The following is a 27,920-nucleotide window of genomic DNA, read 5'->3' on the forward strand; positions in this document are numbered from 1 at the left end:
TTTTCAAAGAAAAGTTAGCGCAGTTTTCCCCTTTTAAGATTAGATTATGAAGCTTGACATAACAAAACACAAAACTAACAAAGGCAAGATAAAATATAAGGTAAACGCAATATAATGTATAGATGAAACTAAAGTTAGGCTGCATAAAACAAACGGGTAACAATACTCTTCTATGTATGTTTACATTGAGTTAAATAAAATCCTTTGCGCAAATATAGGTATGTTAGAGAATAAAAGTGCATAAAAAGCCTCAGTACTTTGCTGTAGAAGAAGTGGATGAGTAGATACAATTTTTTAAATTTGTGTGCTATCTCTATCGAATAAGTTAGTTTTCGAGAGTTTTTTCAAAGCAAAATTAGCGTAGTGTTCCTCTTTTAAATCTAGATTATCTCAAAAATAGATTTCGAATAGTTTTTCAAAGAAAGGTTAGCGCAGCTTTCCTCTTTTAACATTAGCTTATGTAGCTTGACATCACAGAACACAAAAAGATAAAATAAAATATAAGACAAACGTAAAATGAAAAATAGATGTAGCTAAAGTTAGGCTGCATAAAAAACCAACAACATAATAATCTACTAGGCATGTTTAAATTGAATTAAATAAAATCCTTTGCGCAAAAATAGGTATGTTAGAGAGTAAAAGCGCATAAAAAGCCTCGCTACTTTGTTAAAGGTAGTTTTTGAATAGTTTTTCAAAGACAGGTTAGCGTAAATTTCCTCTTTAAAGTTTAGCTTATGTAGCTTGACATCACAAAATATAAAACTCAAAAAGACAAGATAAAATATAAGATAAACGCAAAATAAAATATAGATGAAACTAAAGTTAGGCTGCATACAAAACCAACAACATAATATTCTACTAGTTATGTTTAAATTGAATTAAATAAAATCCTTTACGCAAATATAGGTAAGTTAGAGAGTAAAAGTGCATAAAAAGCTTTACTTTGCTGAAGAAGAAGATGAATAGATGCAACTTTTTAAATTCGTGAGCTATCTCTATCGGTGTAAGGTAGTTTTTGAACAATTTTTCAAAGAAAAGTTAGCCTAGTTTTCTTCTTTTAAGTTTAAATTATGTAGCTTGACATCACAAAATACAAAACTCAAAAAGACAAGATAAAATATAAGATAAACGCAAAATAAAATATAGATGAAACTAAAGTTAGGCTGCATACAAAACCAACAACATAATATTCTACTAGAAAAGTTAGCCTAGTTTCCTTCTTTTAAGTTTAGATTATGTAGCTTGACATCACAAAACACAAAAAGGCAAGATAAAATACAAGGTAAACGTAAAATAAAATAGAAGTCAAACAAAAGTTAGGTTGCATAAATACAAAAACTGCATTGCCAAAAATAGAATTTGTTGTCTAGAAAGACCTTTTAAACTTTGTTTCTTTCGTTTTTTGACTTAGTGAATCGCGATCTGGTTTTTCTTAGGCGCGCTTGTTTCTTAGTTGTTTTTTTTGTAAAGAAACTTTATTCAGACGTTTTTTTTTACGCAACTCCTTTAACATTATTTTTAACAAAGTATTCTTTTATACGTGTTTACATTGAAATAAAACCCTTTGCGTAAATAGAGATAAATTAGAGAGCAAAAGTACATAAAAAGCCTCGCTACTTTGCAGAAGAAGAATTGGATGGCAAGATTCGTGTGCTTTCTCTTTCGTTTAAGGTACTTCTTGAATATTTTTTCAAAGAAAAGTTAGCGTAGTTTTCCCCTTTTAAGTTTAGCTTACGCAGCTTGACATCACAAAACGCAAAAACCAATAAGGCATGATAAAATACAAGATAAACGTAAAATAAAATAGAAGTGAAACAAAAGTTAGACTGCATAAAAACAAAAAAAAAAAAAAAAACATAATATACTTCTATGTATGTTTACATTGATCTAAACAAAATCCTTTGTGTAAAGATATGAAAAAATAGAGAGTAAGAGTTCATAAAAAAGCCTCGCTATTTTGCTGAAGAAGAAATGGATGTCTAGATCTTTTAAAATAAGGAACTTTTTGATTTCTTTTTCCGAAAAATGGTTGGAGCAGTTTTCCTTTTTTAAATTTCACTTATGCAGTTTAACATCACAGGAAATATTATTTTGCTTTTTAACAAACTCTTAAAAACATCAGAAGTAATTCTAAATGCAACTCTATTAAAAGTTTTCACAGAATAACAAAACGACTTCTTTTTTTTTTTTTTAAAGATAAAAAAAAGTTTGAACTATCTTTAAATAAGAAATGTGAGAACAGTTTAACAGAACTTCTTGTTTATTATGTCTTTAGCGAAACAGATAAAAATATTTGCAAAAGCATAGATAAAACAAACTACACAAAAGGCCCATCTTTATTGCCAAACTGAACAAACTTATCTAAACTACATAAATGGTTTCACGATATTGCCATATTGAACAAACTTTTCTAAACTACCCTCTTTTTGAATTTTTAGCTTCATGTTTTTAATTTTGTCTTTAATATGGCTTTGGTAGGAGTACTTTTGCAAGACATGAATGAGCTTGTCACTGCTATGATTTGCCAAGATGCCAAGGTAATCTTTGTACGAGCAACTTGAGCTTACATCTGTAAACACGTCTTGCAAGATGTATGCCAACACCAAAGCTGCACATCGTGGAAAACTTCTGGTGTTGAACCATTCGTTGTGGCCAGGGCAAGCATTCAGCTCTTCAACTATTTCATCTAAAATTTTACAAACTCAAGTCATAACACAAAGTGATTAAATCAAATATTCATTTGGTTCTGAAGTAAGACAAGATTTATTCTGTTTTTTTATTTATTTTTTTTTTGTTGACCTTATTGTTTGCACTGATAGCAATAACTGGTTTTTGAAAGATTACCTAAATGGCATTGGCTAACTTCTGCTTTGTTTTCCTTTGTTCTTGGCTGAGTTGATCCTGAAATAAAATAAAACCATGTTCATTTTTCTAATTCATAAAAACCATCAACAGTTTCTAAGTGTTAGAGATGATAACAAGCTGTGCATGATTTCTAACGGTGATGTTTCTAACTTCATCATTAGAAATCGGGTAGACACAACTTTCTAAAAGTGCACTTAGCAATGATGGCTAGTTTTTGTTAACAGTTAACCATCTGAAATTGTGCAAGAAGAGGTTTGTGTTTATATATCTTTGTATAAATTAGGTTTTACATTACCGATGAGTTCTTGAGTGAAAGATGGCATTTCCAACTTGATTTTTTTTCTTCTTGGATCTTTTACTTCTAAAACATAATCAGTTTTAGTATCATTCACTTGTATAAACATTTAAGCAATCACAGAATTAGTCCTGCAACAAATACATACACACTTCTGTGTTGTTTTTTTGTTTTGTTTTGTTTTTTTTACAGCTCTAACAATAACAATAGGGCAAGGAGTTGATTTGGGCATTTTCATTTTTTGAAAGCGTGTTGAGATTTGCATAAAAATCAAAAATCAAAAATCAAAAAGAATTTACCTCTGGATGTAGAGGCAAGACTTTGGCTAAATAGGCTACCAACAGATTGAACAGCATAAGGTGAGAGCTGCTTTGCAAGAACAGTACCAGCCTGTTGGACAGGAACAGCTGAAACTGGATCAGATGAAAGAAACAAACTGGGTTTGGCCAATGTTTGCTGAAAAGCAACAAGGCTAGGAGTCAGAGGAACAGAAAAGACCTCTTTTGAAGGACAGAAAGCGACTTGCTGAGAAGGAGAAGCAGAAACAGGTTTGGCAACCACTTGCTCATTAAAGTAAACTGGAGAAAGTTTTGCATGGTGTTCAATAAAATCCGGTTCATCAGGAAATAATGTTAATGCAAGAGGAGAACAAGCTGTGCCAACAGGAACAGCTAGAGTCTGATCTACATCCATACAAACAGCTTGTTCGTTAGGAACTAGTTGTGCAAGAGCAGGGGATAGTTCAAGAACTGGACCAGCGATTGTTTGTTCAGATGGAACAGACGAAACAGGAGTTGAGGTAGGTTCACACAAGAAATCTACGGCATGGTCGTTGCTATCCTCTAAAGGAACATTGTTTTCTACAGCTGGAGAAAACGGAACCACTGTGGTACAGCTGAAAGTAGCAGCACATTCTTCAGAGTCAGAACCGGAGTCTAAATCTTCCTCAAAGATGTCCTCAACCTCATGAAAACCGTACTCCTCTGCATTAGTTTGGAGCCAGTCCATCACATCCTTCTCCTTCTTTGGTGGTCTCTCAGACTTTTCAACAGTCAAAGACTCTATGACTCCGAAGGACTGTCCGATGCCCAGGGCAAAGCGCAACTCCTCTGCAGCGTTCCACTGGGACACATAAAAGCTATCCATTGTGTTCCTGCTGTGCTTCATGTAGAGTGTAGCAAACCGCTCGCGATCTTCTTTGCTGTTGTTGGCAAAGTAAGTGGCTATCGAACCGCGAATGCAAGTGGGAGTAAGACGCTTCATGGGAATGTTTACTTGGCTTTTTCTGAAGCAGGACGTCAGGCAAGAGGAGATAGCAGAGGAACCCATCTGGTAAACAGGCACTCTAGTTGCACCGAGTGTCACACATTCGTCTTTGTTGGGTCTCATCGATGGAAAAAGGGGCCTGTAGCAGTCGCTCAACTCCAAAACAGTCTTGGTGTCTGCAGCCATGTAGTGAGAGTCGTTGACAAGAAGGTCTCTGTATCTCAGCAAATAAATATCGATCAACACTTTCAAGTCGTTCGGCACTAGAATGTTTTTGGCTCCGTACTTGTATGCTGTTTTGTAGCGCTCTTGCACAATGCAATATCCACACTCACTCTTCTCAGCAGCCATGTAGTCTCTAATGTTTAAAAGAGCAATGTTAGATTTTCTTAAACTGTTAATTACAGTGACAGAGAGCAGAAGATGGTTTCGTAGAGACACAGCATTGTCTCTAGTCGGTGTAAGAGACGGCTTTCTAATCGATTCCACTAACTGTCTTACGTATGCAGACTTGCCATATTCGTTCAGCAAACTGACATTGATGATGTTGATGCATTTTTTGCTTTTCACAAGGCTCCTCCTCAAAGAACGAAAGGGCCTCAGCACTTTTTGTAACTCCTCCACCTTGCAGCGCAAACGTCGGATGGCCTCATGAGAAAGTCCGAAATAGACATTCCTGGCTTCACTGAAACGAAACAGGAGACAAAGGTAGACAAGGCGGTTGTACAACGTGTGACAAGACATGGCTTTTGTTTGGTCAAGTTCACTCAGCTTGGAATTGAGCTGAATGTTTTTAAAGTGCATGGAAAAGTATCTATCCTCCAAAACGTTGGAATTGGTGAGAGCGTTCGGGTGCAGCGTCAGCGTGCTGTCACAACATGTCAATATTTCAACAACTGCATTTTTGTAGATCTTTGCTTGTGACAAAGTGTTGTTGTTGGCTACCACAAGCCACTTTTCAAAATCTCTGAAGAGCTCATCTGCTGACTGGTAATAAAAGTGAAAAGCATCTTTGTCCAGCTGAAACAAGAGTCTCTTATCTTCTGTCAAGACGGAGGAGTTGGAAACCAAGTGCTTTAAGGAATTAAAATCAGAGTCTAGGACGGATTCGGTGTTCAGCTCTTTGTTTTCTACAGAGGTGCAGTGGTTTGCAGAAGGAGCCTCGGACGAACCAGCAACTGATGAGGGCAAGCTTAAAAGAGGATCAGAGGAAAGAACCGGAGAAGAAAAAGAGGAGGAAGGCCCAGGAGCAGAGGATGCAGAGCCTGATGCAGACGCTTGTTCAGCTACTGGCTTAATACCAAAGAAGGCAGGTCGAATAAATTGAGGGACATAGAGCTTGTCGTTGTCGTATCGCTTTGCCTCTGCAATCTTTTGTTTGATCGTCTTGGAATCGTAGAAATGAGTCTCTTTCAAGTGTATGTCCAGTCGGTCGTAATACTTCCAACATTGCAAACAGGGGTAAGGTTTTGGACAGCCGGACTTGCGTTCGAGACGAGCATGCTGAAACTTCCTGACCATTGCAGAGTAAAAGATGGAAGCTTCATCCAAAGTCCAAGAATGATCTTTTTTAGTCAAGTGTCTTTTAATGCTTGTGGAGGAATGTTTGCACAAAGGCATCGGACAGCTAACAGCGTACCTCTTCTTGGTACCATAGAAAGGTACAACCCTGTTTACGGAGCCACACGCTGCAACTAATGCGGCCCTGACTTTGTTTTTGAGCTTTAAGTCTCTCTGTTCTTGTGACTGCCTTCTTTTCTTTTTTTTCGCTTTAGAGTTCGGAGAAGGGGCAACAACAGTGTTGTTTTCTTGTGAAGAAGACATGTTCAGGTGTTTGTTTGCAACGGTTTATGCTAAAAAAAAGAAGACAGTTAGTGAGAGTGTTTTTCTTCTGCCTGCATCCTGGAATCCTGGAATGTTTACAACTGCAGGGAAGAGCTGTGTTTTTTCGAATCCTCTGCAAAAGAGAAAAAAGAAAGAAAAGAGAGCAACAAGAAGAAACAAAGTTTCCACTAGCAAATGAAAAAGAATGAGAGCAACTAGCATTACATGCATGGTGGCAGCAGTGATTGCTATTATGAGAAGGAGAATGAGAAAAAAAAAAAAAAAAAAGAAACAAATAAATAAAGAGATGGAGTTTGAGAGGATCTCGCAACCATATGACTCAAAGAAAGAAACTGTGTTGAAAAAAGGCAAGAGAGGGCAAATAGAACTTGCTAACAAGGACAAATGACAGACATAACTACAACAGTAACAACTCTCATTGCAAGCATAATAACAACAGCATCAGCATCACTGACTCAGAGAGTGTTGACATAACAAAAAAGAAAACAAAAGTACAAGCCAAGTGGGGGAACATTAACAAACACTCATTGCAACTATAACAACAACAACAACAACAGCAACAGCATCACTGACTCAGAGGGTATTGATAAAAAAAAACAAGCAAAACAAAAACAAACAAAAAAACAAATAAAAAAACAAAACAAGCAAATTGGGTGAACAGTAACAACTCTCATTGCAAGCATAATAACAACAACAGCATCAGCATCAGCATCACTGACTCAGAGAGTGTTGACAAAATAAAATAGACAATAAGCAAGCAAAGTGGGTGAACAGTAACAACTCTCACTGCAAGCATAATAACAACAACAGCATCAGCATCAGCATCACTGACTCAGAGAGTGTTGATAAAATAAAACAGATTATAAACAAACAAAGTGGGTGAACAGTAACAGCTCTCATTGAAAGCATAATAACAACAACAGCATCACTAACTCAGAGGATATATAAAAAAACAAACAAACAAACAAACAAAACAAAAACAAAAAAAAAACAAGCAAAGTGGCTGAACAGTAACAGCTATCATTGCAAGTAAAATAACAACAACAGCATCAGCAACATCATCACTGACTCAGAGAGTGGTGATAAAATAAAACAGATTAAAAAACAAGCAAAGTGGCTAAACAGTAACAACTATAAATACAAGTAAAATGACAAAAGCAGCAACAGCATCACTAACTCGCAGGGTGTTGATAAAAAAAAAAGCAACAAACAAATAAAGCAAGCAAAGTGGGTGAACATTAACACTCATTGCAACTATAATAACACCAACAGCAACAGCATCAGTGACTCAAAGGGTGTTGATAAACAAAAACAAAGGCACAAACAAAACAAGCAGAGTGGGTGAACATTAACAACACTTATTGCAAGCATAATAACAACAACAGCATCAGCATCACTGACTCAGAGAGTGTTGATAAAATAAAATAGATTATAAACATGCCAAGTTTGTGAACATTAACAAACACTCATTGCAACTATAACAACGACTACAGCAACAGCATCACTTACTCAGAGAGTGTTGAGAAAAAAAACAACAAAAAAAACAAAAACAAAACAAAACAGAAAACAGAAGTACAAGCCAAGGGGGGGAACATTAACAAACACTCATTGCAACTATAACAACAACAACAGCAACAGCATCACTTACTCAGAGGATATTGATAAAAAAAACAAACAAACAAACAAACAAAACAAGCAAAGTGGCTGAACAGTAACAGCTATCATTGCAAGTAAAATAACAACAACAGCATCAGCAACATCATCACTGACTCAGAGAGTGGTGATAAAATAAAACAGATTAAAAAACAAGCAAAGTGGCTGAACAGTAACAACTATAAATACAAGTAAAATGACAAAAGCAGCAACAGCATCACTAACTCGCAGGGTGTTGATAAAAAAAAAAAGCAACAAACAAACAAAGCAAGCAAAGTGGGTGAACATTAACACTCATTGCAACTATAATAACACCAACAGCAACAGCATCAGTGACTCAAAGGGTGTTGATAAACAAAAACAAAAGCACAAACAAAACAAGCAAAGTGGGTGAACATTAGCAACACTTATTGCAAGCACAATAACAACAACAGCATCAGCATCACTGACTCAGAGAGTGTTGATAAAACAAAATAGATTATAAACAAGCCAAGTTGGTGAACATTAACAAACACTCATTGCAACTGTAATAAGAACAACAGCAACAGCATCACTGACACAAAGGGTGTTGATAAACAAAAACAAAAACACAAGCAAAGTGGGTGAACATTAACAACACTCATTGCAACTATAACAACAACAACAGCAACAGCATCACTGGCTCAAAGGGTGTTGATAAAATAAAGAAATAAAAACAAAACAAGCAAAGTGGGTGAACAGTAACAACTCCCATTGCAAGCATAATAACGACAACAGCAACAGCAACACCATCACTGACTCAGAGAGTGTTGATAAAATAAAATAGATTATAAACAAGCCAAGTTGGTGAACATTAACAAACACTCATTGCAACTATAACAACGACTACAGCAACAGCATCACTTACTCAGAGAGTGTTGAGAAAAAAAAAACAAAAACAAAAAAAAAACAAAACAAAACAGAAAACAAAAGTACAAGCCAAGTGGGGGAACATTAACAAACACTCATTGCAACTGTAACAACAACAACAGCAACAGCATCACTTACTCAGAGAGTGTTTATAAATAAAACAAAAAACAAAAACAAGAAACAAAAATACAAGCCAAGTGGGTGATTACTAACAGCGCTAACAGCAGCAACAACAGTGTCTTTAGAAACAACAAACAAGTACAACAGCAACAACTGCTTTTACAGAGTATAACAATAACAACAACATGGCACTAACAACAACAAAAGGGTTGGAATAAAAACCTGTAGGCAAAAGGAGAGCTGCATTCAGACAAGATCGATTACAAAGAGGCTCTTCTTTAGGACAGAGGAGAAACTGCTTTTGAGGGACAGAGGGACTTTTGTTGTTGTGGTTGTTGTTGTTGTTGTGCAGAAACCAACAAACTTTTATTGAACCGAATATAACCGAATATAACCGAAAGTCTTGTTTGCTTCTGTTTTGTGCCATCAAGAAGGGAAAACAAAACATCACAAAACAAACGAAGCAAACGAAACAAACAAACAAACAAACGAACGAAACAAACAAACAAAAAAAAAAAAATTAAAAAAATTAACAAACAAACAAACAAACAAACAAGCAAACAAACAAAAACAAATAAGAAAAACAGAAAACGCAGTACCGAAACCTCGCCATTTTTTATCCTTCCTCAAGCTTTCTCTGGGCGCCAAAGACCGAGAAAGTTGAGCAAACGTGACGTTGAGGGGGGGGAGGGGGGTACTTAAGGACAGCAGACCGACCAATGGCACGCTTAGGAGAGACCCACGTGAATGCTACATTTTCTTTCTATGTACGCTGAATCCGCTCAAAGTCTGGAATTTCCAGCATTCACGTGTCATCACTCCAGCCACCAGATTGGCCCACACTTTGCACACTTTCAAGACTAGAAACTCACTTGTGCTCAATTTGAGCAAAAAAAAAAAAAAACTAAGTCTCGCATGGCGACAACTTTTCCAAAAGCAAACAAAGGCAAACGAAGGCAAACGAAGAAAAAACAAAAACAAATAAACAAAAACAAAACCGAATAGGGAGAGAGAGAGTGAGTCGACTCATTTCTTTCGACTGCCTTAAACGAGAAGTCTAAAACGTTTAAAAGTTGAAAACTAAGTTTTTTAAATGAACTGCACCGAAAAAACTTTACGACAGTTTAGCTGGTTAAAAACGCAGAGGAAAATATTTTATAAAATTTAAGCGTTCTAAAGATGTCCATTTTTGTTTTTGTTTTTTTTATTTTGGTTTGTTTCTGGCTTGTTTCTTTCTTTAAATTCTAGCGATCGAGCATATTTGAACGGTTTCATCAACCTGTCGGCGCACGTGCTCGAGAGCTAGAACTTTGATTGCTTTTGTTGTTGAGAATTGAGAATGTCCGAGCAGGTTTTTTTATCGATTTCATCGCTTGTGGCGAGGCAAAAATCAAAACGCTTTTTGGACGAAAGAAAAGAGATTAAAAGGAAAAAAGAGAAGAAAAAAAAAACAAAAAAATAGGTTATGTGTTATGAACATTTATTTTCTCACGCGATGACGTCTAGTTTTGTTAGAGTAATTAAAATATGGTATCAAGTTTGTAATTTCTATCTTATTTTTAGTTACGGATAATTGCCAATTATGTCACGTTTAGTATACACAACGCTGTTTTCTTAATAGCAATATGATACAAACAAGTTATAAAAAAAAAAGCGTTCGCTCGATCTTCCTTAGTCAGTTGAACAAAAAGAAATTTTCACAACATATGATTGATTTGGTTGTCCTAGCAAGCTGTTTTAGCAAACGACTAGAGGTTGCAACTGTTGTTCATTGAAAACGAAAAATCTAGCGTCAGCAAGAAATTTTTGAATACATAATGTACACAAAAGTGGCACTTACAAATGAAAATGTAAAAAAAAACTGTTTACCAAAAAACTGTTTACCTTGATGCCAGACTCGCAGAGATGTTGTCGCTCGTTGCTATCGACTGCGAACAGCTTTGTTGTTTTTCGAAGTGCCTCTTCATTCTACTTATAGCCGAAGTTTTGGCTTCGAAAAAAAATACGAACGTCGTTAAGCTCAACGAGCTGCTTTAATTGTTGTTCGTGCGAAAACGAAATGCTTAAAACGGATAAAAGTGTTGGCGTAATTACACTTTTCGACCGCGATGCAGTTTGTCAACTCTAGCGTACTTTTTTGGCTCGTGGAGCAAAAGCCTCATGATAATAGCAAAGGCTTAAAATGTCTTAACATGTCAGCAAAGGCTTAATATGCTTAATAAACTGTGGTTAAGCTTTTGCGGTGCAGTTCATTTACAACTTAATTTGCAACTTGCTGGCACAAGCAAACGTTTATGACTTCTCGTTTAAGACAGTTGAGCGAAATCAGTCGACTCACTCATTCTCCCTTTTCTGTTTTGTTTTTGTTTTGTTTTTTTGTTTTTGTTTTTGTTTTTGTTTGTTTTTTTTTTTTCTTTGTTTGTCTTTTGTTTAAAATGTAAAAAACTCGAAAGGAAAGTTGTTGCTTTGTTTGCTTATTGAAAGTTTTCGCCAGTTGCAAGACTTAGTTTTGTTTTTGTTTACTTATTAAAATATCGAGGAAAATATTTGAGGACATCGCATTCTAATGGTGCCTTTATAACAACATCTAACGATTTAACGTTTAATGTTGTGCTCAAAAAAAAAATTCCTTTTATATCTCTCAATGGTCTCCAACGATAAAACTGCCGACCAATCGCAACGATTAAACAGCCAACCAATGGCAGCTCAATGGTCTCCAAACAAGAGACTGCCGACCAATGGCAGCTCAGTGGTTTGAGAAGTGAGATCATTCGATTTCCTTTTATTATCTCCAGTTTGAACTAGTGCTTGGCTTGTGGTGCAGAAACTAAAACTTCCCGTTTTTGTATTTTGTTTTGAATTTCTTTGCTTTGAGCTTTTTAATCGATCGATAGCTTTAGGAGAAAAGAAGAAACCCCTCTGACGAAGTCTTGGCTTTTTTAAAAACGCTCAAATTTTGGCAAACAAATCTCATACGAAACGCTACTTTGATGTCAAGCTTTCGTTACTCCCTACTCCCTTCTAGCGGAGGGCGGCAAAAAGGTGTTGCATCCTAGAGCTAAAAGTGAGGAGGGAAGCAAGTTTTTTTTTCGTTTTGTTTGCTTTTTTATGTTTTTTGTTTTTTTGAGGGGGGAGAGTTAGAGGGTAAGGGGGTTAGGATTAGAGGGGGTTGGGGTTACGGTTTGGAAACCTGGGGACGAGGATATCAAGCAGGAGTTTAGTGTCCACGAGGGGCGTCTTCGGTTGTAACGTGCCGCTAGGTGCACGCGTCTAGTAGTTTCGTTGCATCGACCTAGAGGAGTTCTCCGAAAGGTCTTGCGCTTTGGGCTCGGGCAAACGGCCTGCATCCATTGTAAACACGGTCTCTGCCGTTAGAAAATCGTTAACCAGGCGTTTGTGAGCTTTAACAACCATCCCTTTGAGTTTAAAACGAACGTTTCTTCAAAAGCCACTCGAGATGGAGGTACTCACGGAGGTTTGTTACGGTAACAACCCTGTGGTTTGCCATCTTCTTTCTTTCCGCAGCGTCGCAAACGCATCGGCCGGTCTCTTAGGTGACGAAAAAACGTCTGATCTCTCGACTGGAATGCTTAACGTACTAAGATTAGTAGAGTTAGTACTAAGAGTTGCATCTGGCCGCCGTAATTTTCTTCGATGATGTCTTGAAAATTTCGTGACGTCGTTTTCAAACCTCTAGGGTCGATTTTAACCTTCGACCTTAAAGTCGATTTTAGCCTTCGGTGTGGCTCTGTACAACTTTTGCGGTGAAAAAGCTTGCGCGGAGTCTACAGTTGTATTTAGCCGACAGACGCTGGCAACGCAGAAACAGAATGACTCTTGGGCGGCGCAAACCGAGCGTTCAGCAAATTTCTAGCATTTTACGTCAAAGCGGACAATCTGCACGACAAATAAAGCTAACTTTCTCGTTGCAACAGTTAGTCACTGGATCGTTGGACGAGTGTGTACAGCTGTTTTGCGTCGAAAGCCGACCGGTGGTCGGATGCGACTCTTCTTTTCATTCGAAAATCAGAACCTGGCCATCAGTCGTGTATCACCATCGAATGCTTAATGTAGTGATTTCTCGAAACGACAAAAGCTTGTAAAACAAACAGCTTCGCTGTACTGTTGCCTAATATGTTAACGGATGGCCAGGAACAACCTTGGTCTGTAATGAATGAGTTCGTTTTTCCATTCGAGGCACTAATTACTGCAGTTTTAAAAGTCACCTAAAGTATAAGCTCATCTCTCCATTCAAGAAAAACAAGCATCAGAGTTTCGGAAAGTTTGCATGCACGACACCACCATCGATGATACTTAAACAAACAGAAAATGAATTGCAAAACAGAACCACTGAATTGCAAAACATAACAACGGACAGCTTGTAAAATGCATGGTGATGAGCTTCTTCAATCCAATCAAGGAACCAAGCATCACAGTTTCGGCAATGGTGCATGTGCAAATCAGCAAACTGTGATACTTAATCAAACAACTTCACTGTTTTGCTTAGTTTAAGAACGGATGGCTAAGAACAACCTCGTTAGTGAGTATGAAGTCATCTCTTCATTCCAGGAATTAATAATAATCAGAGTTTTAGAAGTCTCTTACGTGCGATACTACTATCAACGGTACTTAATCAAACAGCCTCTCAGAATGGCCTAGTTTGAGAACGGAAGGCTAGGAACAACCTTAGTAGTGAGTCATCAGTTCAACTTTTCATTCAAGGAATTAAGCATCTAAAATCTGAAAAATAAAAAGAAGAGCTCTTTGTTAGAAGTTCTTATTTTTATTTTTCCTCAACTTCTATTTCTTTTCTTTTTTTACTTTTTTTTTTTTAATGATAGTTTTTCTTTTTTTTTATCTATTTTGTTCGTTTAAATTAATACAACAGGCGTTTTAGGTCGTTTCTGTAACATTATTTAACACTTTAAATTGTAATAAATATTTGAACAGAAGAAAATCCCTTTCGTAACGTTAAAATGTCATAAGAACATTTCATCTTTACCAAATACGCTTGTAAAAATAGTTTCACTTTTAAAGTTTGTTGTATATGTCTTTTAATTTAGTGAATCGCAATTTGGATTTTCTTAGGCCACATCTACTTTAGTTGCTTTTTCTTAAAGAAAGGTCACCAGAGTTTTCTTACACAGCCCCTGCAGCATAATCTTTAACAAAATACTCTTTTGAAAAGTTTTACATTGAAATAAACAAAAGCCATTTGCGTAAGTAGAGATAACTTAGAGAATAAAAAGTGCATAAACGCCTCGCTACTTTGATGAAGAAGAAACGGATGACTAAATGCAACTTTTTAATTTCGTGTGCTATCTCTTTCGATTAAGGTACTTTTTGAATATTTTTTCAAAGAAATGTTAGCGTAGTTTTCCTTTTTTAAATTTAAATCATGTTTAAAGGTAGTTTTTGAATGTTTTTTCAAAGAAATGTTAGCGTAGTTTTCATCTATTAAATTTAAATCATGTTTAAAGGTAGTTTTTGAATGTTTTTTCAAAGAAATGTTAGCGTAGTTTTCATCTATTAAATCTAAATCATGTTTAAAGGTAGTTTTCGAATATTTTTTCAAAGAATTGTTAGCGTAGTTTTCCTCTTTTAGATCTAGCTTATGTTTAAGGTAGTTTTTGAGTATTTTTTCAAAGAAAAGTTAGCGTAGTTTTCCTCTTTTAGATCTAGCTTATGTTTAAGGTAGTTTTTGAGTATTTTTTCAAAGAAAAGTTAGCGTAGTTTTCCTCTTTTAGATCTAGCTTATGTTTAAGGTAGTTTTTAAATATTTTTTTAAAGAAAAGTTAGCATAGTTTTCCTCTTTTGGATATAGCTTATGTTTAAGGTAGTTTTTAAATATTTTTTTTAAAGAAAAGTTAGCGTAGTTTTCCTCCTTTAGATCTAGCTTATAATTCAGGTAGTTTTTGAATATTTTTTCAAATAAAAATTAGCAAAGTATAGTTTATTTAGCATGACATCACAAAATACTAAACTCAAAAAGGCAAGATAAAGTATAAGATAAACGTAAAATAAGATATAGATGAAACAAATGTTAGGCTGCATAAAATCAAAAACTGCATTGCCTATCATAAACACAAATGTCTAGTGAGAGCTTTTAAAGGTCGTTCTTTTCGTCTTTTAATTTGGTGAATCGCGATTTGAATTTTCTAAGGCGCACATGTCTTTCAGTTGCTTTTTTCTTAAGGAAAGGTCGCCAGAGTTTTTTTACGCAGCTCCTGCAGCATAATCTTTAACAAAATACTCTTTTGTATATCATTACATAGAAATAAACAAAAACCATATGCGTAAACAGAGATAAATTAGAACGCAAAAGTGCATAAAAAGCCTCGCTACTTTGCTATAGAAGAAGTGGATGACTAGATACAACTTTGTAAATTCGTGCACTACCTCAATGGATTAAGGTATTTTTCGAAAGTTTTTTAAAAGCATAAATAGCGTAGTCTTCCTCTTTTAAATCTAGCTTATGTCTAAGGCAGTTTTTGAATAGATTTTCAAAGAAAGGTTAGCGTACTTTTCCACTTTTAAGTTTAGCTTATGTAGCTTGACAAAACAACACACAAAAAGACAAGATAAAGTATCAGATAAACGTAAAATAAAATATAAATGAAACTAAAGTTAGGCTGCATAAAAAACAAACAACTTAATAATCTACTAGACATGTTTAAGTTGAATTAAGTAAAGTCCTTTGCGCAAATTTGGGTAAATAAGAGAGTAAAAATCCATAAAAAGAAGAAGTGGATGAGTAGATACAATTTTTTAAATTTGTGTGCTATCTCTATTGAATAAGGTAGTTTTCGAGAGTTTTTTCAAAGCAAAATTAGCGTAGTGTTCCTCTTTTAAATCTAGATTATCTCAAAAATAGATTTCGAATAGTTTTTCAAAGAAAGGTTAGCGCAGCTTTCCTCTTTTAACATTAGCTTATGTAGCTTGACATCACAGAACACAAAAAGATAAAATAAAATATAAGACAAACGTAAAATGAAAAATAGATGTAGCTAAAGTTAGGCAGCATAAAAAACCAACAACATAATAATCTACTAGGCATGTTTAAATTGAATTAAATAAAATCCTTTGCGCAAAAATAGGTATGTTAGAGAGTAAAAGCGCATAGAAAGCCTCGCTACTTTGCTGTGAAAGAAGTGGATGACTAGATACAACTTTTTAAAATCCTGTGCTATCTCTATCGATTAAGGTAGTTTTCGAAAGATTTTTCAAAGCAAAAATAGCGTAGTCTTTCTCTTTTAAATCTAGATTATGTCTAAGGTAGTTTTTGAACAGCTTTTCAAAGAAAGGTTAGCGTAGCTTTCCTCTTTTAAGTTTAGCTTATGTAGCTTGACATCACAAAACACAAAATTCAAAAAGACAAAATAAAATATAAGATAAACGTAAAATAAAATATAGATGAAGCTAAAGTTAGACTGCATAAAAAAACAACAACGTAATAACCTACTAGAATCTAATAAAACCCTATGCACAAATGTAGGTATGTTAGAGAGTAAAAGTGCATAAAAAGCCTCGCTACTTTGTTTAAGGTAGTTTTTGAATAGTTTTTCAAAGAAAGCTTAGCGTAGTTTTCCTCTTTAAAGTTTGGCTTATGTAGCTTGACATCACAAAACACAAAACACTAAAAGGAAAGGTAATATAAAAGTTAATCGTAAAATAAAATGTAGGTGAAATAAATGTTAGGCTGCATAAAAGAAAAAAAAAATCGTAACATAATAATCTTCTATATATGTTTGGATTGAATTAAATGAATTCCTTTGCGTAAATATAAGCAAACTAGTGAGAAAAAGTGCATAAAGAGCCTCGCTACTTTGCTGCAGAAGTAGTGGATGACTATATGCAATTTTTTAAAATCGTGTGCTATCTCTATCGATTAAGGTAGTTTTCGAAAGTTTTTTCAAAGTAAAAATAGTGTAGTTTTCCTCTTTTAAATCTAGCTTTTGTCTAGGGTAGTTTATGAATAGATTTTCAAAGAAAGGTTAGCGTAGCATTCCACTTTTAAGTTTAGCTTAAGTTGCTTGGCATCACAAAACTCAAAACTCAAAAAGAAAAGATAAAATATATGATAAACCTAAAACATAATATAGATGAAACTAAAGTTAGGCTGCATAAAAAACCAACAACATAATAATCTACTAGGCATGTTTAAATTGAATTAAATAAAATCCTTTGCGCAAATGTAGGTATGTTAGAGAGTAAAAGTGCATGAAAAGCCTCGCTACTTTGTTAAAGGTAGTTTTTGAATAGTTTTTCAAAGCAAGTTTAGCGTAGTTTTCCTCTTTTATGTTTAGACTATGTAGCTTGACATCACAGAACACAAAGCTCAAAAAGGCAAGATAAAATATAAGTTAATCGTAAAATATAGATGTAACAAAGTTTAGACTGCATAAAAAACCAACAACATAATAATCTACTAGGCATGTTTAAGTTGAATTAAATAATGTCCTTTGCGCAAATATAGGAAAGTTAGAGTAAAAATCCATAAAAAGCCTCGATACTTTGCTGAAGAAGAAGATGACTATATGCAACTTTTTAAAATTGTGAGCTATCTATATCGATTTAGGTCCTTTTTGAGTACTTTTTCAAAGAAAAGTTAGCGCAGTTTTCCCCTTTTAAGATTAGATTATGAAGCTTGACATAACAAAACACAAAACTAACAAAGGCAAGATAAAATATAAGGTAAACGCAATATAATGTATAGATGAAACTAAAGTTAGGCTGCATAAAACAAACGGGTAACAATACTCTTCTATGTATGTTTACATTGAGTTAAATAAAATCCTTTGCGCAAATATAGGTATGTTAGAGAATAAAAGTGCATAAAAAGCCTCAGTACTTTGCTGTAGAAGAAGTGGATGAGTAGATACAATTTTTTAAATTTGTGTGCTATCTCTATCGAATAAGTTAGTTTTCGAGAGTTTTTTCAAAGCAAAATTAGCGTAGTGTTCCTCTTTTAAATCTAGATTATCTCAAAAATAGATTTCGAATAGTTTTTCAAAGAAAGGTTAGCGCAGCTTTCCTCTTTTAACATTAGCTTATGTAGCTTGACATCACAGAACACAAAAAGATAAAATAAAATATAAGACAAACGTAAAATGAAAAATAGATGTAGCTAAAGTTAGGCTGCATAAAAAACCAACAACATAATAATCTACTAGGCATGTTTAAATTGAATTAAATAAAATCCTTTGCGCAAAAATAGGTATGTTAGAGAGTAAAAGCGCATAAAAAGCCTCGCTACTTTGTTAAAGGTAGTTTTTGAATAGTTTTTCAAAGACAGGTTAGCGTAAATTTCCTCTTTAAAGTTTAGCTTATGTAGCTTGACATCACAAAATATAAAACTCAAAAAGACAAGATAAAATATAAGATAAACGCAAAATAAAATATAGATGAAACTAAAGTTAGGCTGCATACAAAACCAACAACATAATATTCTACTAGTTATGTTTAAATTGAATTAAATAAAATCCTTTACGCAAATATAGGTAAGTTAGAGAGTAAAAGTGCATAAAAAGCTTTACTTTGCTGAAGAAGAAGATGAATAGATGCAACTTTTTAAATTCGTGAGCTATCTCTATCGGTGTAAGGTAGTTTTTGAACAATTTTTCAAAGAAAAGTTAGCCTAGTTTTCTTCTTTTAAGTTTAAATTATGTAGCTTGACATCACAAAATACAAAACTCAAAAAGACAAGATAAAATATAAGATAAACGCAAAATAAAATATAGATGAAACTAAAGTTAGGCTGCATACAAAACCAACAACATAATATTCTACTAGAAAAGTTAGCCTAGTTTCCTTCTTTTAAGTTTAGATTATGTAGCTTGACATCACAAAACACAAAAAGGCAAGATAAAATACAAGGTAAACGTAAAATAAAATAGAAGTCAAACAAAAGTTAGGTTGCATAAATACAAAAACTGCATTGCCAAAAATAGAATTTGTTGTCTAGAAAGACCTTTTAAACTTTGTTTCTTTCGTTTTTTGACTTAGTGAATCGCGATCTGGTTTTTCTTAGGCGCGCTTGTTTCTTAGTTGTTTTTTTTGTAAAGAAACTTTATTCAGACGTTTTTTTTTACGCAACTCCTTTAACATTATTTTTAACAAAGTATTCTTTTATACGTGTTTACATTGAAATAAAACCCTTTGCGTAAATAGAGATAAATTAGAGAGCAAAAGTACATAAAAAGCCTCGCTACTTTGCAGAAGAAGAATTGGATGGCAAGATTCGTGTGCTTTCTCTTTCGTTTAAGGTACTTCTTGAATATTTTTTCAAAGAAAAGTTAGCGTAGTTTTCCCCTTTTAAGTTTAGCTTACGCAGCTTGACATCACAAAACGCAAAAACCAATAAGGCATGATAAAATACAAGATAAACGTAAAATAAAATAGAAGTGAAACAAAAGTTAGACTGCATAAAAACAAAAAAAAAAAAAAAAACATAATATACTTCTATGTATGTTTACATTGATCTAAACAAAATCCTTTGTGTAAAGATATGAAAAAATAGAGAGTAAGAGTTCATAAAAAAGCCTCGCTATTTTGCTGAAGAAGAAATGGATGTCTAGATCTTTTAAAATAAGGAACTTTTTGATTTCTTTTTCCGAAAAATGGTTGGAGCAGTTTTCCTTTTTTAAATTTCACTTATGCAGTTTAACATCACAGGAAATATTATTTTGCTTTTTAACAAACTCTTAAAAACATCAGAAGTAATTCTAAATGCAACTCTATTAAAAGTTTTCACAGAATAACAAAACGACTTCTTTTTTTTTTTTTTAAAGATAAAAAAAAGTTTGAACTATCTTTAAATAAGAAATGTGAGAACAGTTTAACAGAACTTCTTGTTTATTATGTCTTTAGCGAAACAGATAAAAATATTTGCAAAAGCATAGATAAAACAAACTACACAAAAGGCCCATCTTTATTGCCAAACTGAACAAACTTATCTAAACTACATAAATGGTTTCACGATATTGCCATATTGAACAAACTTTTCTAAACTACCCTCTTTTTGAATTTTTAGCTTCATGTTTTTAATTTTGTCTTTAATATGGCTTTGGTAGGAGTACTTTTGCAAGACATGAATGAGCTTGTCACTGCTATGATTTGCCAAGATGCCAAGGTAATCTTTGTACGAGCAACTTGAGCTTACATCTGTAAACACGTCTTGCAAGATGTATGCCAACACCAAAGCTGCACATCGTGGAAAACTTCTGGTGTTGAACCATTCGTTGTGGCCAGGGCAAGCATTCAGCTCTTCAACTATTTCATCTAAAATTTTACAAACTCAAGTCATAACACAAAGTGATTAAATCAAATATTCATTTGGTTCTGAAGTAAGACAAGATTTATTCTGTTTTTTTATTTATTTTTTTTTTGTTGACCTTATTGTTTGCACTGATAGCAATAACTGGTTTTTGAAAGATTACCTAAATGGCATTGGCTAACTTCTGCTTTGTTTTCCTTTGTTCTTGGCTGAGTTGATCCTGAAATAAAATAAAACCATGTTCATTTTTCTAATTCATAAAAACCATCAACAGTTTCTAAGTGTTAGAGATGATAACAAGCTGTGCATGATTTCTAACGGTGATGTTTCTAACTTCATCATTAGAAATCGGGTAGACACAACTTTCTAAAAGTGCACTTAGCAATGATGGCTAGTTTTTGTTAACAGTTAACCATCTGAAATTGTGCAAGAAGAGGTTTGTGTTTATATATCTTTGTATAAATTAGGTTTTACATTACCGATGAGTTCTTGAGTGAAAGATGGCATTTCCAACTTGATTTTTTTTCTTCTTGGATCTTTTACTTCTAAAACATAATCAGTTTTAGTATCATTCACTTGTATAAACATTTAAGCAATCACAGAATTAGTCCTGCAACAAATACATACACACTTCTGTGTTGTTTTTTTGTTTTGTTTTGTTTTTTTTACAGCTCTAACAATAACAATAGGGCAAGGAGTTGATTTGGGCATTTTCATTTTTTGAAAGCGTGTTGAGATTTGCATAAAAATCAAAAATCAAAAATCAAAAAGAATTTACCTCTGGATGTAGAGGCAAGACTTTGGCTAAATAGGCTACCAACAGATTGAACAGCATAAGGTGAGAGCTGCTTTGCAAGAACAGTACCAGCCTGTTGGACAGGAACAGCTGAAACTGGATCAGATGAAAGAAACAAACTGGGTTTGGCCAATGTTTGCTGAAAAGCAACAAGGCTAGGAGTCAGAGGAACAGAAAAGACCTCTTTTGAAGGACAGAAAGCGACTTGCTGAGAAGGAGAAGCAGAAACAGGTTTGGCAACCACTTGCTCATTAAAGTAAACTGGAGAAAGTTTTGCATGGTGTTCAATAAAATCCGGTTCATCAGGAAATAATGTTAATGCAAGAGGAGAACAAGCTGTGCCAACAGGAACAGCTAGAGTCTGATCTACATCCATACAAACAGCTTGTTCGTTAGGAACTAGTTGTGCAAGAGCAGGGGATAGTTCAAGAACTGGACCAGCGATTGTTTGTTCAGATGGAACAGACGAAACAGGAGTTGAGGTAGGTTCACACAAGAAATCTACGGCATGGTCGTTGCTATCCTCTAAAGGAACATTGTTTTCTACAGCTGGAGAAAACGGAACCACTGTGGTACAGCTGAAAGTAGCAGCACATTCTTCAGAGTCAGAACCGGAGTCTAAATCTTCCTCAAAGATGTCCTCAACCTCATGAAAACCGTACTCCTCTGCATTAGTTTGGAGCCAGTCCATCACATCCTTCTCCTTCTTTGGTGGTCTCTCAGACTTTTCAACAGTCAAAGACTCTATGACTCCGAAGGACTGTCCGATGCCCAGGGCAAAGCGCAACTCCTCTGCAGCGTTCCACTGGGACACATAAAAGCTATCCATTGTGTTCCTGCTGTGCTTCATGTAGAGTGTAGCAAACCGCTCGCGATCTTCTTTGCTGTTGTTGGCAAAGTAAGTGGCTATCGAACCGCGAATGCAAGTGGGAGTAAGACGCTTCATGGGAATGTTTACTTGGCTTTTTCTGAAGCAGGACGTCAGGCAAGAGGAGATAGCAGAGGAACCCATCTGGTAAACAGGCACTCTAGTTGCACCGAGTGTCACACATTCGTCTTTGTTGGGTCTCATCGATGGAAAAAGGGGCCTGTAGCAGTCGCTCAACTCCAAAACAGTCTTGGTGTCTGCAGCCATGTAGTGAGAGTCGTTGACAAGAAGGTCTCTGTATCTCAGCAAATAAATATCGATCAACACTTTCAAGTCGTTCGGCACTAGAATGTTTTTGGCTCCGTACTTGTATGCTGTTTTGTAGCGCTCTTGCACAATGCAATATCCACACTCACTCTTCTCAGCAGCCATGTAGTCTCTAATGTTTAAAAGAGCAATGTTAGATTTTCTTAAACTGTTAATTACAGTGACAGAGAGCAGAAGATGGTTTCGTAGAGACACAGCATTGTCTCTAGTCGGTGTAAGAGACGGCTTTCTAATCGATTCCACTAACTGTCTTACGTATGCAGACTTGCCATATTCGTTCAGCAAACTGACATTGATGATGTTGATGCATTTTTTGCTTTTCACAAGGCTCCTCCTCAAAGAACGAAAGGGCCTCAGCACTTTTTGTAACTCCTCCACCTTGCAGCGCAAACGTCGGATGGCCTCATGAGAAAGTCCGAAATAGACATTCCTGGCTTCACTGAAACGAAACAGGAGACAAAGGTAGACAAGGCGGTTGTACAACGTGTGACAAGACATGGCTTTTGTTTGGTCAAGTTCACTCAGCTTGGAATTGAGCTGAATGTTTTTAAAGTGCATGGAAAAGTATCTATCCTCCAAAACGTTGGAATTGGTGAGAGCGTTCGGGTGCAGCGTCAGCGTGCTGTCACAACATGTCAATATTTCAACAACTGCATTTTTGTAGATCTTTGCTTGTGACAAAGTGTTGTTGTTGGCTACCACAAGCCACTTTTCAAAATCTCTGAAGAGCTCATCTGCTGACTGGTAATAAAAGTGAAAAGCATCTTTGTCCAGCTGAAACAAGAGTCTCTTATCTTCTGTCAAGACGGAGGAGTTGGAAACCAAGTGCTTTAAGGAATTAAAATCAGAGTCTAGGACGGATTCGGTGTTCAGCTCTTTGTTTTCTACAGAGGTGCAGTGGTTTGCAGAAGGAGCCTCGGACGAACCAGCAACTGATGAGGGCAAGCTTAAAAGAGGATCAGAGGAAAGAACCGGAGAAGAAAAAGAGGAGGAAGGCCCAGGAGCAGAGGATGCAGAGCCTGATGCAGACGCTTGTTCAGCTACTGGCTTAATACCAAAGAAGGCAGGTCGAATAAATTGAGGGACATAGAGCTTGTCGTTGTCGTATCGCTTTGCCTCTGCAATCTTTTGTTTGATCGTCTTGGAATCGTAGAAATGAGTCTCTTTCAAGTGTATGTCCAGTCGGTCGTAATACTTCCAACATTGCAAACAGGGGTAAGGTTTTGGACAGCCGGACTTGCGTTCGAGACGAGCATGCTGAAACTTCCTGACCATTGCAGAGTAAAAGATGGAAGCTTCATCCAAAGTCCAAGAATGATCTTTTTTAGTCAAGTGTCTTTTAATGCTTGTGGAGGAATGTTTGCACAAAGGCATCGGACAGCTAACAGCGTACCTCTTCTTGGTACCATAGAAAGGTACAACCCTGTTTACGGAGCCACACGCTGCAACTAATGCGGCCCTGACTTTGTTTTTGAGCTTTAAGTCTCTCTGTTCTTGTGACTGCCTTCTTTTCTTTTTTTTCGCTTTAGAGTTCGGAGAAGGGGCAACAACAGTGTTGTTTTCTTGTGAAGAAGACATGTTCAGGTGTTTGTTTGCAACGGTTTATGCTAAAAAAAAGAAGACAGTTAGTGAGAGTGTTTTTCTTCTGCCTGCATCCTGGAATCCTGGAATGTTTACAACTGCAGGGAAGAGCTGTGTTTTTTCGAATCCTCTGCAAAAGAGAAAAAAGAAAGAAAAGAGAGCAACAAGAAGAAACAAAGTTTCCACTAGCAAATGAAAAAGAATGAGAGCAACTAGCATTACATGCATGGTGGCAGCAGTGATTGCTATTATGAGAAGGAGAATGAGAAAAAAAAAAAAAAAAAAGAAACAAATAAATAAAGAGATGGAGTTTGAGAGGATCTCGCAACCATATGACTCAAAGAAAGAAACTGTGTTGAAAAAAGGCAAGAGAGGGCAAATAGAACTTGCTAACAAGGACAAATGACAGACATAACTACAACAGTAACAACTCTCATTGCAAGCATAATAACAACAGCATCAGCATCACTGACTCAGAGAGTGTTGACATAACAAAAAAGAAAACAAAAGTACAAGCCAAGTGGGGGAACATTAACAAACACTCATTGCAACTATAACAACAACAACAACAACAGCAACAGCATCACTGACTCAGAGGGTATTGATAAAAAAAAACAAGCAAAACAAAAACAAACAAAAAAACAAATAAAAAAACAAAACAAGCAAATTGGGTGAACAGTAACAACTCTCATTGCAAGCATAATAACAACAACAGCATCAGCATCAGCATCACTGACTCAGAGAGTGTTGACAAAATAAAATAGACAATAAGCAAGCAAAGTGGGTGAACAGTAACAACTCTCACTGCAAGCATAATAACAACAACAGCATCAGCATCAGCATCACTGACTCAGAGAGTGTTGATAAAATAAAACAGATTATAAACAAACAAAGTGGGTGAACAGTAACAGCTCTCATTGAAAGCATAATAACAACAACAGCATCACTAACTCAGAGGATATATAAAAAAACAAACAAACAAACAAACAAAACAAAAACAAAAAAAAAACAAGCAAAGTGGCTGAACAGTAACAGCTATCATTGCAAGTAAAATAACAACAACAGCATCAGCAACATCATCACTGACTCAGAGAGTGGTGATAAAATAAAACAGATTAAAAAACAAGCAAAGTGGCTAAACAGTAACAACTATAAATACAAGTAAAATGACAAAAGCAGCAACAGCATCACTAACTCGCAGGGTGTTGATAAAAAAAAAAGCAACAAACAAATAAAGCAAGCAAAGTGGGTGAACATTAACACTCATTGCAACTATAATAACACCAACAGCAACAGCATCAGTGACTCAAAGGGTGTTGATAAACAAAAACAAAGGCACAAACAAAACAAGCAGAGTGGGTGAACATTAACAACACTTATTGCAAGCATAATAACAACAACAGCATCAGCATCACTGACTCAGAGAGTGTTGATAAAATAAAATAGATTATAAACATGCCAAGTTTGTGAACATTAACAAACACTCATTGCAACTATAACAACGACTACAGCAACAGCATCACTTACTCAGAGAGTGTTGAGAAAAAAAACAACAAAAAAAACAAAAACAAAACAAAACAGAAAACAGAAGTACAAGCCAAGGGGGGGAACATTAACAAACACTCATTGCAACTATAACAACAACAACAGCAACAGCATCACTTACTCAGAGGATATTGATAAAAAAAACAAACAAACAAACAAACAAAACAAGCAAAGTGGCTGAACAGTAACAGCTATCATTGCAAGTAAAATAACAACAACAGCATCAGCAACATCATCACTGACTCAGAGAGTGGTGATAAAATAAAACAGATTAAAAAACAAGCAAAGTGGCTGAACAGTAACAACTATAAATACAAGTAAAATGACAAAAGCAGCAACAGCATCACTAACTCGCAGGGTGTTGATAAAAAAAAAAAGCAACAAACAAACAAAGCAAGCAAAGTGGGTGAACATTAACACTCATTGCAACTATAATAACACCAACAGCAACAGCATCAGTGACTCAAAGGGTGTTGATAAACAAAAACAAAAGCACAAACAAAACAAGCAAAGTGGGTGAACATTAGCAACACTTATTGCAAGCACAATAACAACAACAGCATCAGCATCACTGACTCAGAGAGTGTTGATAAAACAAAATAGATTATAAACAAGCCAAGTTGGTGAACATTAACAAACACTCATTGCAACTGTAATAAGAACAACAGCAACAGCATCACTGACACAAAGGGTGTTGATAAACAAAAACAAAAACACAAGCAAAGTGGGTGAACATTAACAACACTCATTGCAACTATAACAACAACAACAGCAACAGCATCACTGGCTCAAAGGGTGTTGATAAAATAAAGAAATAAAAACAAAACAAGCAAAGTGGGTGAACAGTAACAACTCCCATTGCAAGCATAATAACGACAACAGCAACAGCAACACCATCACTGACTCAGAGAGTGTTGATAAAAAATAAAATAGATTATAAACAAGCCAAGTTGGTGAACATTAACAAACACTCATTGCAACTATAACAACGACTACAGCAACAGCATCACTTACTCAGAGAGTGTTGAGAAAAAAAAAACAAAAACAAAAAAAAAACAAAACAAAACAGAAAACAAAAGTACAAGCCAAGTGGGGGAACATTAACAAACACTCATTGCAACTGTAACAACAACAACAGCAACAGCATCACTTACTCAGAGAGTGTTTATAAATAAAACAAAAAACAAAAACAAGAAACAAAAATACAAGCCAAGTGGGTGATTACTAACAGCGCTAACAGCAGCAACAACAGTGTCTTTAGAAACAACAAACAAGTACAACAGCAACAACTGCTTTTACAGAGTATAACAATAACAACAACATGGCACTAACAACAACAAAAGGGTTGGAATAAAACCTGTAGGCAAAAGGAGAGCTGCATTCAGACAAGATCGATTACAAAGAGGCTCTTCTTTAGGACAGAGGAGAAACTGCTTTTGAGGGACAGAGGGACTTTTGTTGTTGTGGTTGTTGTTGTTGTTGTGCAGAAACCAACAAACTTTTATTGAACCGAATATAACCGAATATAACCGAAAGTCTTGTTTGCTTCTGTTTTGTGCCATCAAGAAGGGAAAACAAAACATCACAAAACAAACGAAGCAAACGAAACAAACAAACAAACAAACGAACGAAACAAACAAACAAAAAAAAAAAAATTAAAAAAATTAACAAACAAACAAACAAACAAACAAGCAAACAAACAAAAACAAATAAGAAAAACAGAAAACGCAGTACCGAAACCTCGCCATTTTTTATCCTTCCTCAAGCTTTCTCTGGGCGCCAAAGACCGAGAAAGTTGAGCAAACGTGACGTTGAGGGGGGGGAGGGGGGTACTTAAGGACAGCAGACCGACCAATGGCACGCTTAGGAGAGACCCACGTGAATGCTACATTTTCTTTCTATGTACGCTGAATCCGCTCAAAGTCTGGAATTTCCAGCATTCACGTGTCATCACTCCAGCCACCAGATTGGCCCACACTTTGCACACTTTCAAGACTAGAAACTCACTTGTGCTCAATTTGAGCAAAAAAAAAAAAAAACTAAGTCTCGCATGGCGACAACTTTTCCAAAAGCAAACAAAGGCAAACGAAGGCAAACGAAGAAAAAACAAAAACAAATAAACAAAAACAAAACCGAATAGGGAGAGAGAGAGTGAGTCGACTCATTTCTTTCGACTGCCTTAAACGAGAAGTCTAAAACGTTTAAAAGTTGAAAACTAAGTTTTTTAAATGAACTGCACCGAAAAAACTTTACGACAGTTTAGCTGGTTAAAAACGCAGAGGAAAATATTTTATAAAATTTAAGCGTTCTAAAGATGTCCATTTTTGTTTTTGTTTTTTTTATTTTGGTTTGTTTCTGGCTTGTTTCTTTCTTTAAATTCTAGCGATCGAGCATATTTGAACGGTTTCATCAACCTGTCGGCGCACGTGCTCGAGAGCTAGAACTTTGATTGCTTTTGTTGTTGAGAATTGAGAATGTCCGAGCAGGTTTTTTTATCGATTTCATCGCTTGTGGCGAGGCAAAAATCAAAACGCTTTTTGGACGAAAGAAAAGAGATTAAAAGGAAAAAAGAGAAGAAAAAAAAAACAAAAAAATA

General features: G+C 35.4%; 2 protein-coding genes and 1 long non-coding RNA gene across 5 annotated transcripts; 1 reads left to right on the forward strand and 2 right to left on the reverse strand.

The window, feature by feature from the left end:
- Positions 1 to 2,318: 2,318 nt before the first annotated feature.
- LOC149875986 (uncharacterized) lies at positions 2,319 to 9,607 on the reverse strand. 3 transcript variants are annotated; one of them, XM_090075917.1, is made up of 5 exons: positions 9,532 to 9,607; positions 3,460 to 6,279; positions 3,161 to 3,226; positions 2,845 to 2,901; positions 2,319 to 2,686 (listed from the first exon to the last, which is right to left on the reverse strand). In XM_090075917.1, the coding sequence occupies exons 2-5, from the start codon at positions 6,248 to 6,250 to the stop codon at positions 2,367 to 2,369; spliced, it is 3,234 nt and encodes a 1,077-aa protein (XP_089932043.1). In that variant the 5' UTR covers positions 6,251 to 6,279; positions 9,532 to 9,607; the 3' UTR covers positions 2,319 to 2,366. The 3 variants fall into 3 exon arrangements, with proteins under 3 accessions (XP_089932043.1, XP_089932044.1, XP_089932042.1); XM_090075918.1 differs by having other exon boundaries at positions 9,538 to 9,604; XM_090075916.1 differs by having other exon boundaries at positions 3,460 to 9,604.
- A 9,493-nt stretch (positions 9,608 to 19,100) lies between these two features.
- On the forward strand, positions 19,101 to 23,166 carry LOC149875987 (uncharacterized). Its single transcript, XR_016448962.1, has 2 exons — positions 19,101 to 19,197; positions 20,005 to 23,166. It is a non-coding gene; the product is annotated as an uncharacterized LOC149875987 (long non-coding RNA).
- LOC149875988 (uncharacterized) lies at positions 19,845 to 27,131 on the reverse strand. Its single transcript, XM_090075921.1, has 5 exons — positions 27,059 to 27,131; positions 20,986 to 23,805; positions 20,687 to 20,752; positions 20,371 to 20,427; positions 19,845 to 20,212 (listed from the first exon to the last, which is right to left on the reverse strand). Exons 2-5 carry the CDS (start codon positions 23,774 to 23,776, stop codon positions 19,893 to 19,895), a joined length of 3,234 nt encoding a protein of 1,077 aa, XP_089932047.1. The 5' UTR covers positions 23,777 to 23,805; positions 27,059 to 27,131; the 3' UTR covers positions 19,845 to 19,892.
- Between the last annotated feature and the right edge of the window lie 789 nt (positions 27,132 to 27,920).

Source organism: Hydra viridissima, unplaced genomic scaffold (assembly GCF_058129835.1).
Source record: "Hydra viridissima isolate aposymbiotic clone 2 unplaced genomic scaffold, HvirCarnegie_v1 scaffold_75, whole genome shotgun sequence".
Classification (NCBI taxonomy): Eukaryota; Metazoa; Cnidaria; class Hydrozoa; order Anthoathecata; family Hydridae; genus Hydra; species Hydra viridissima.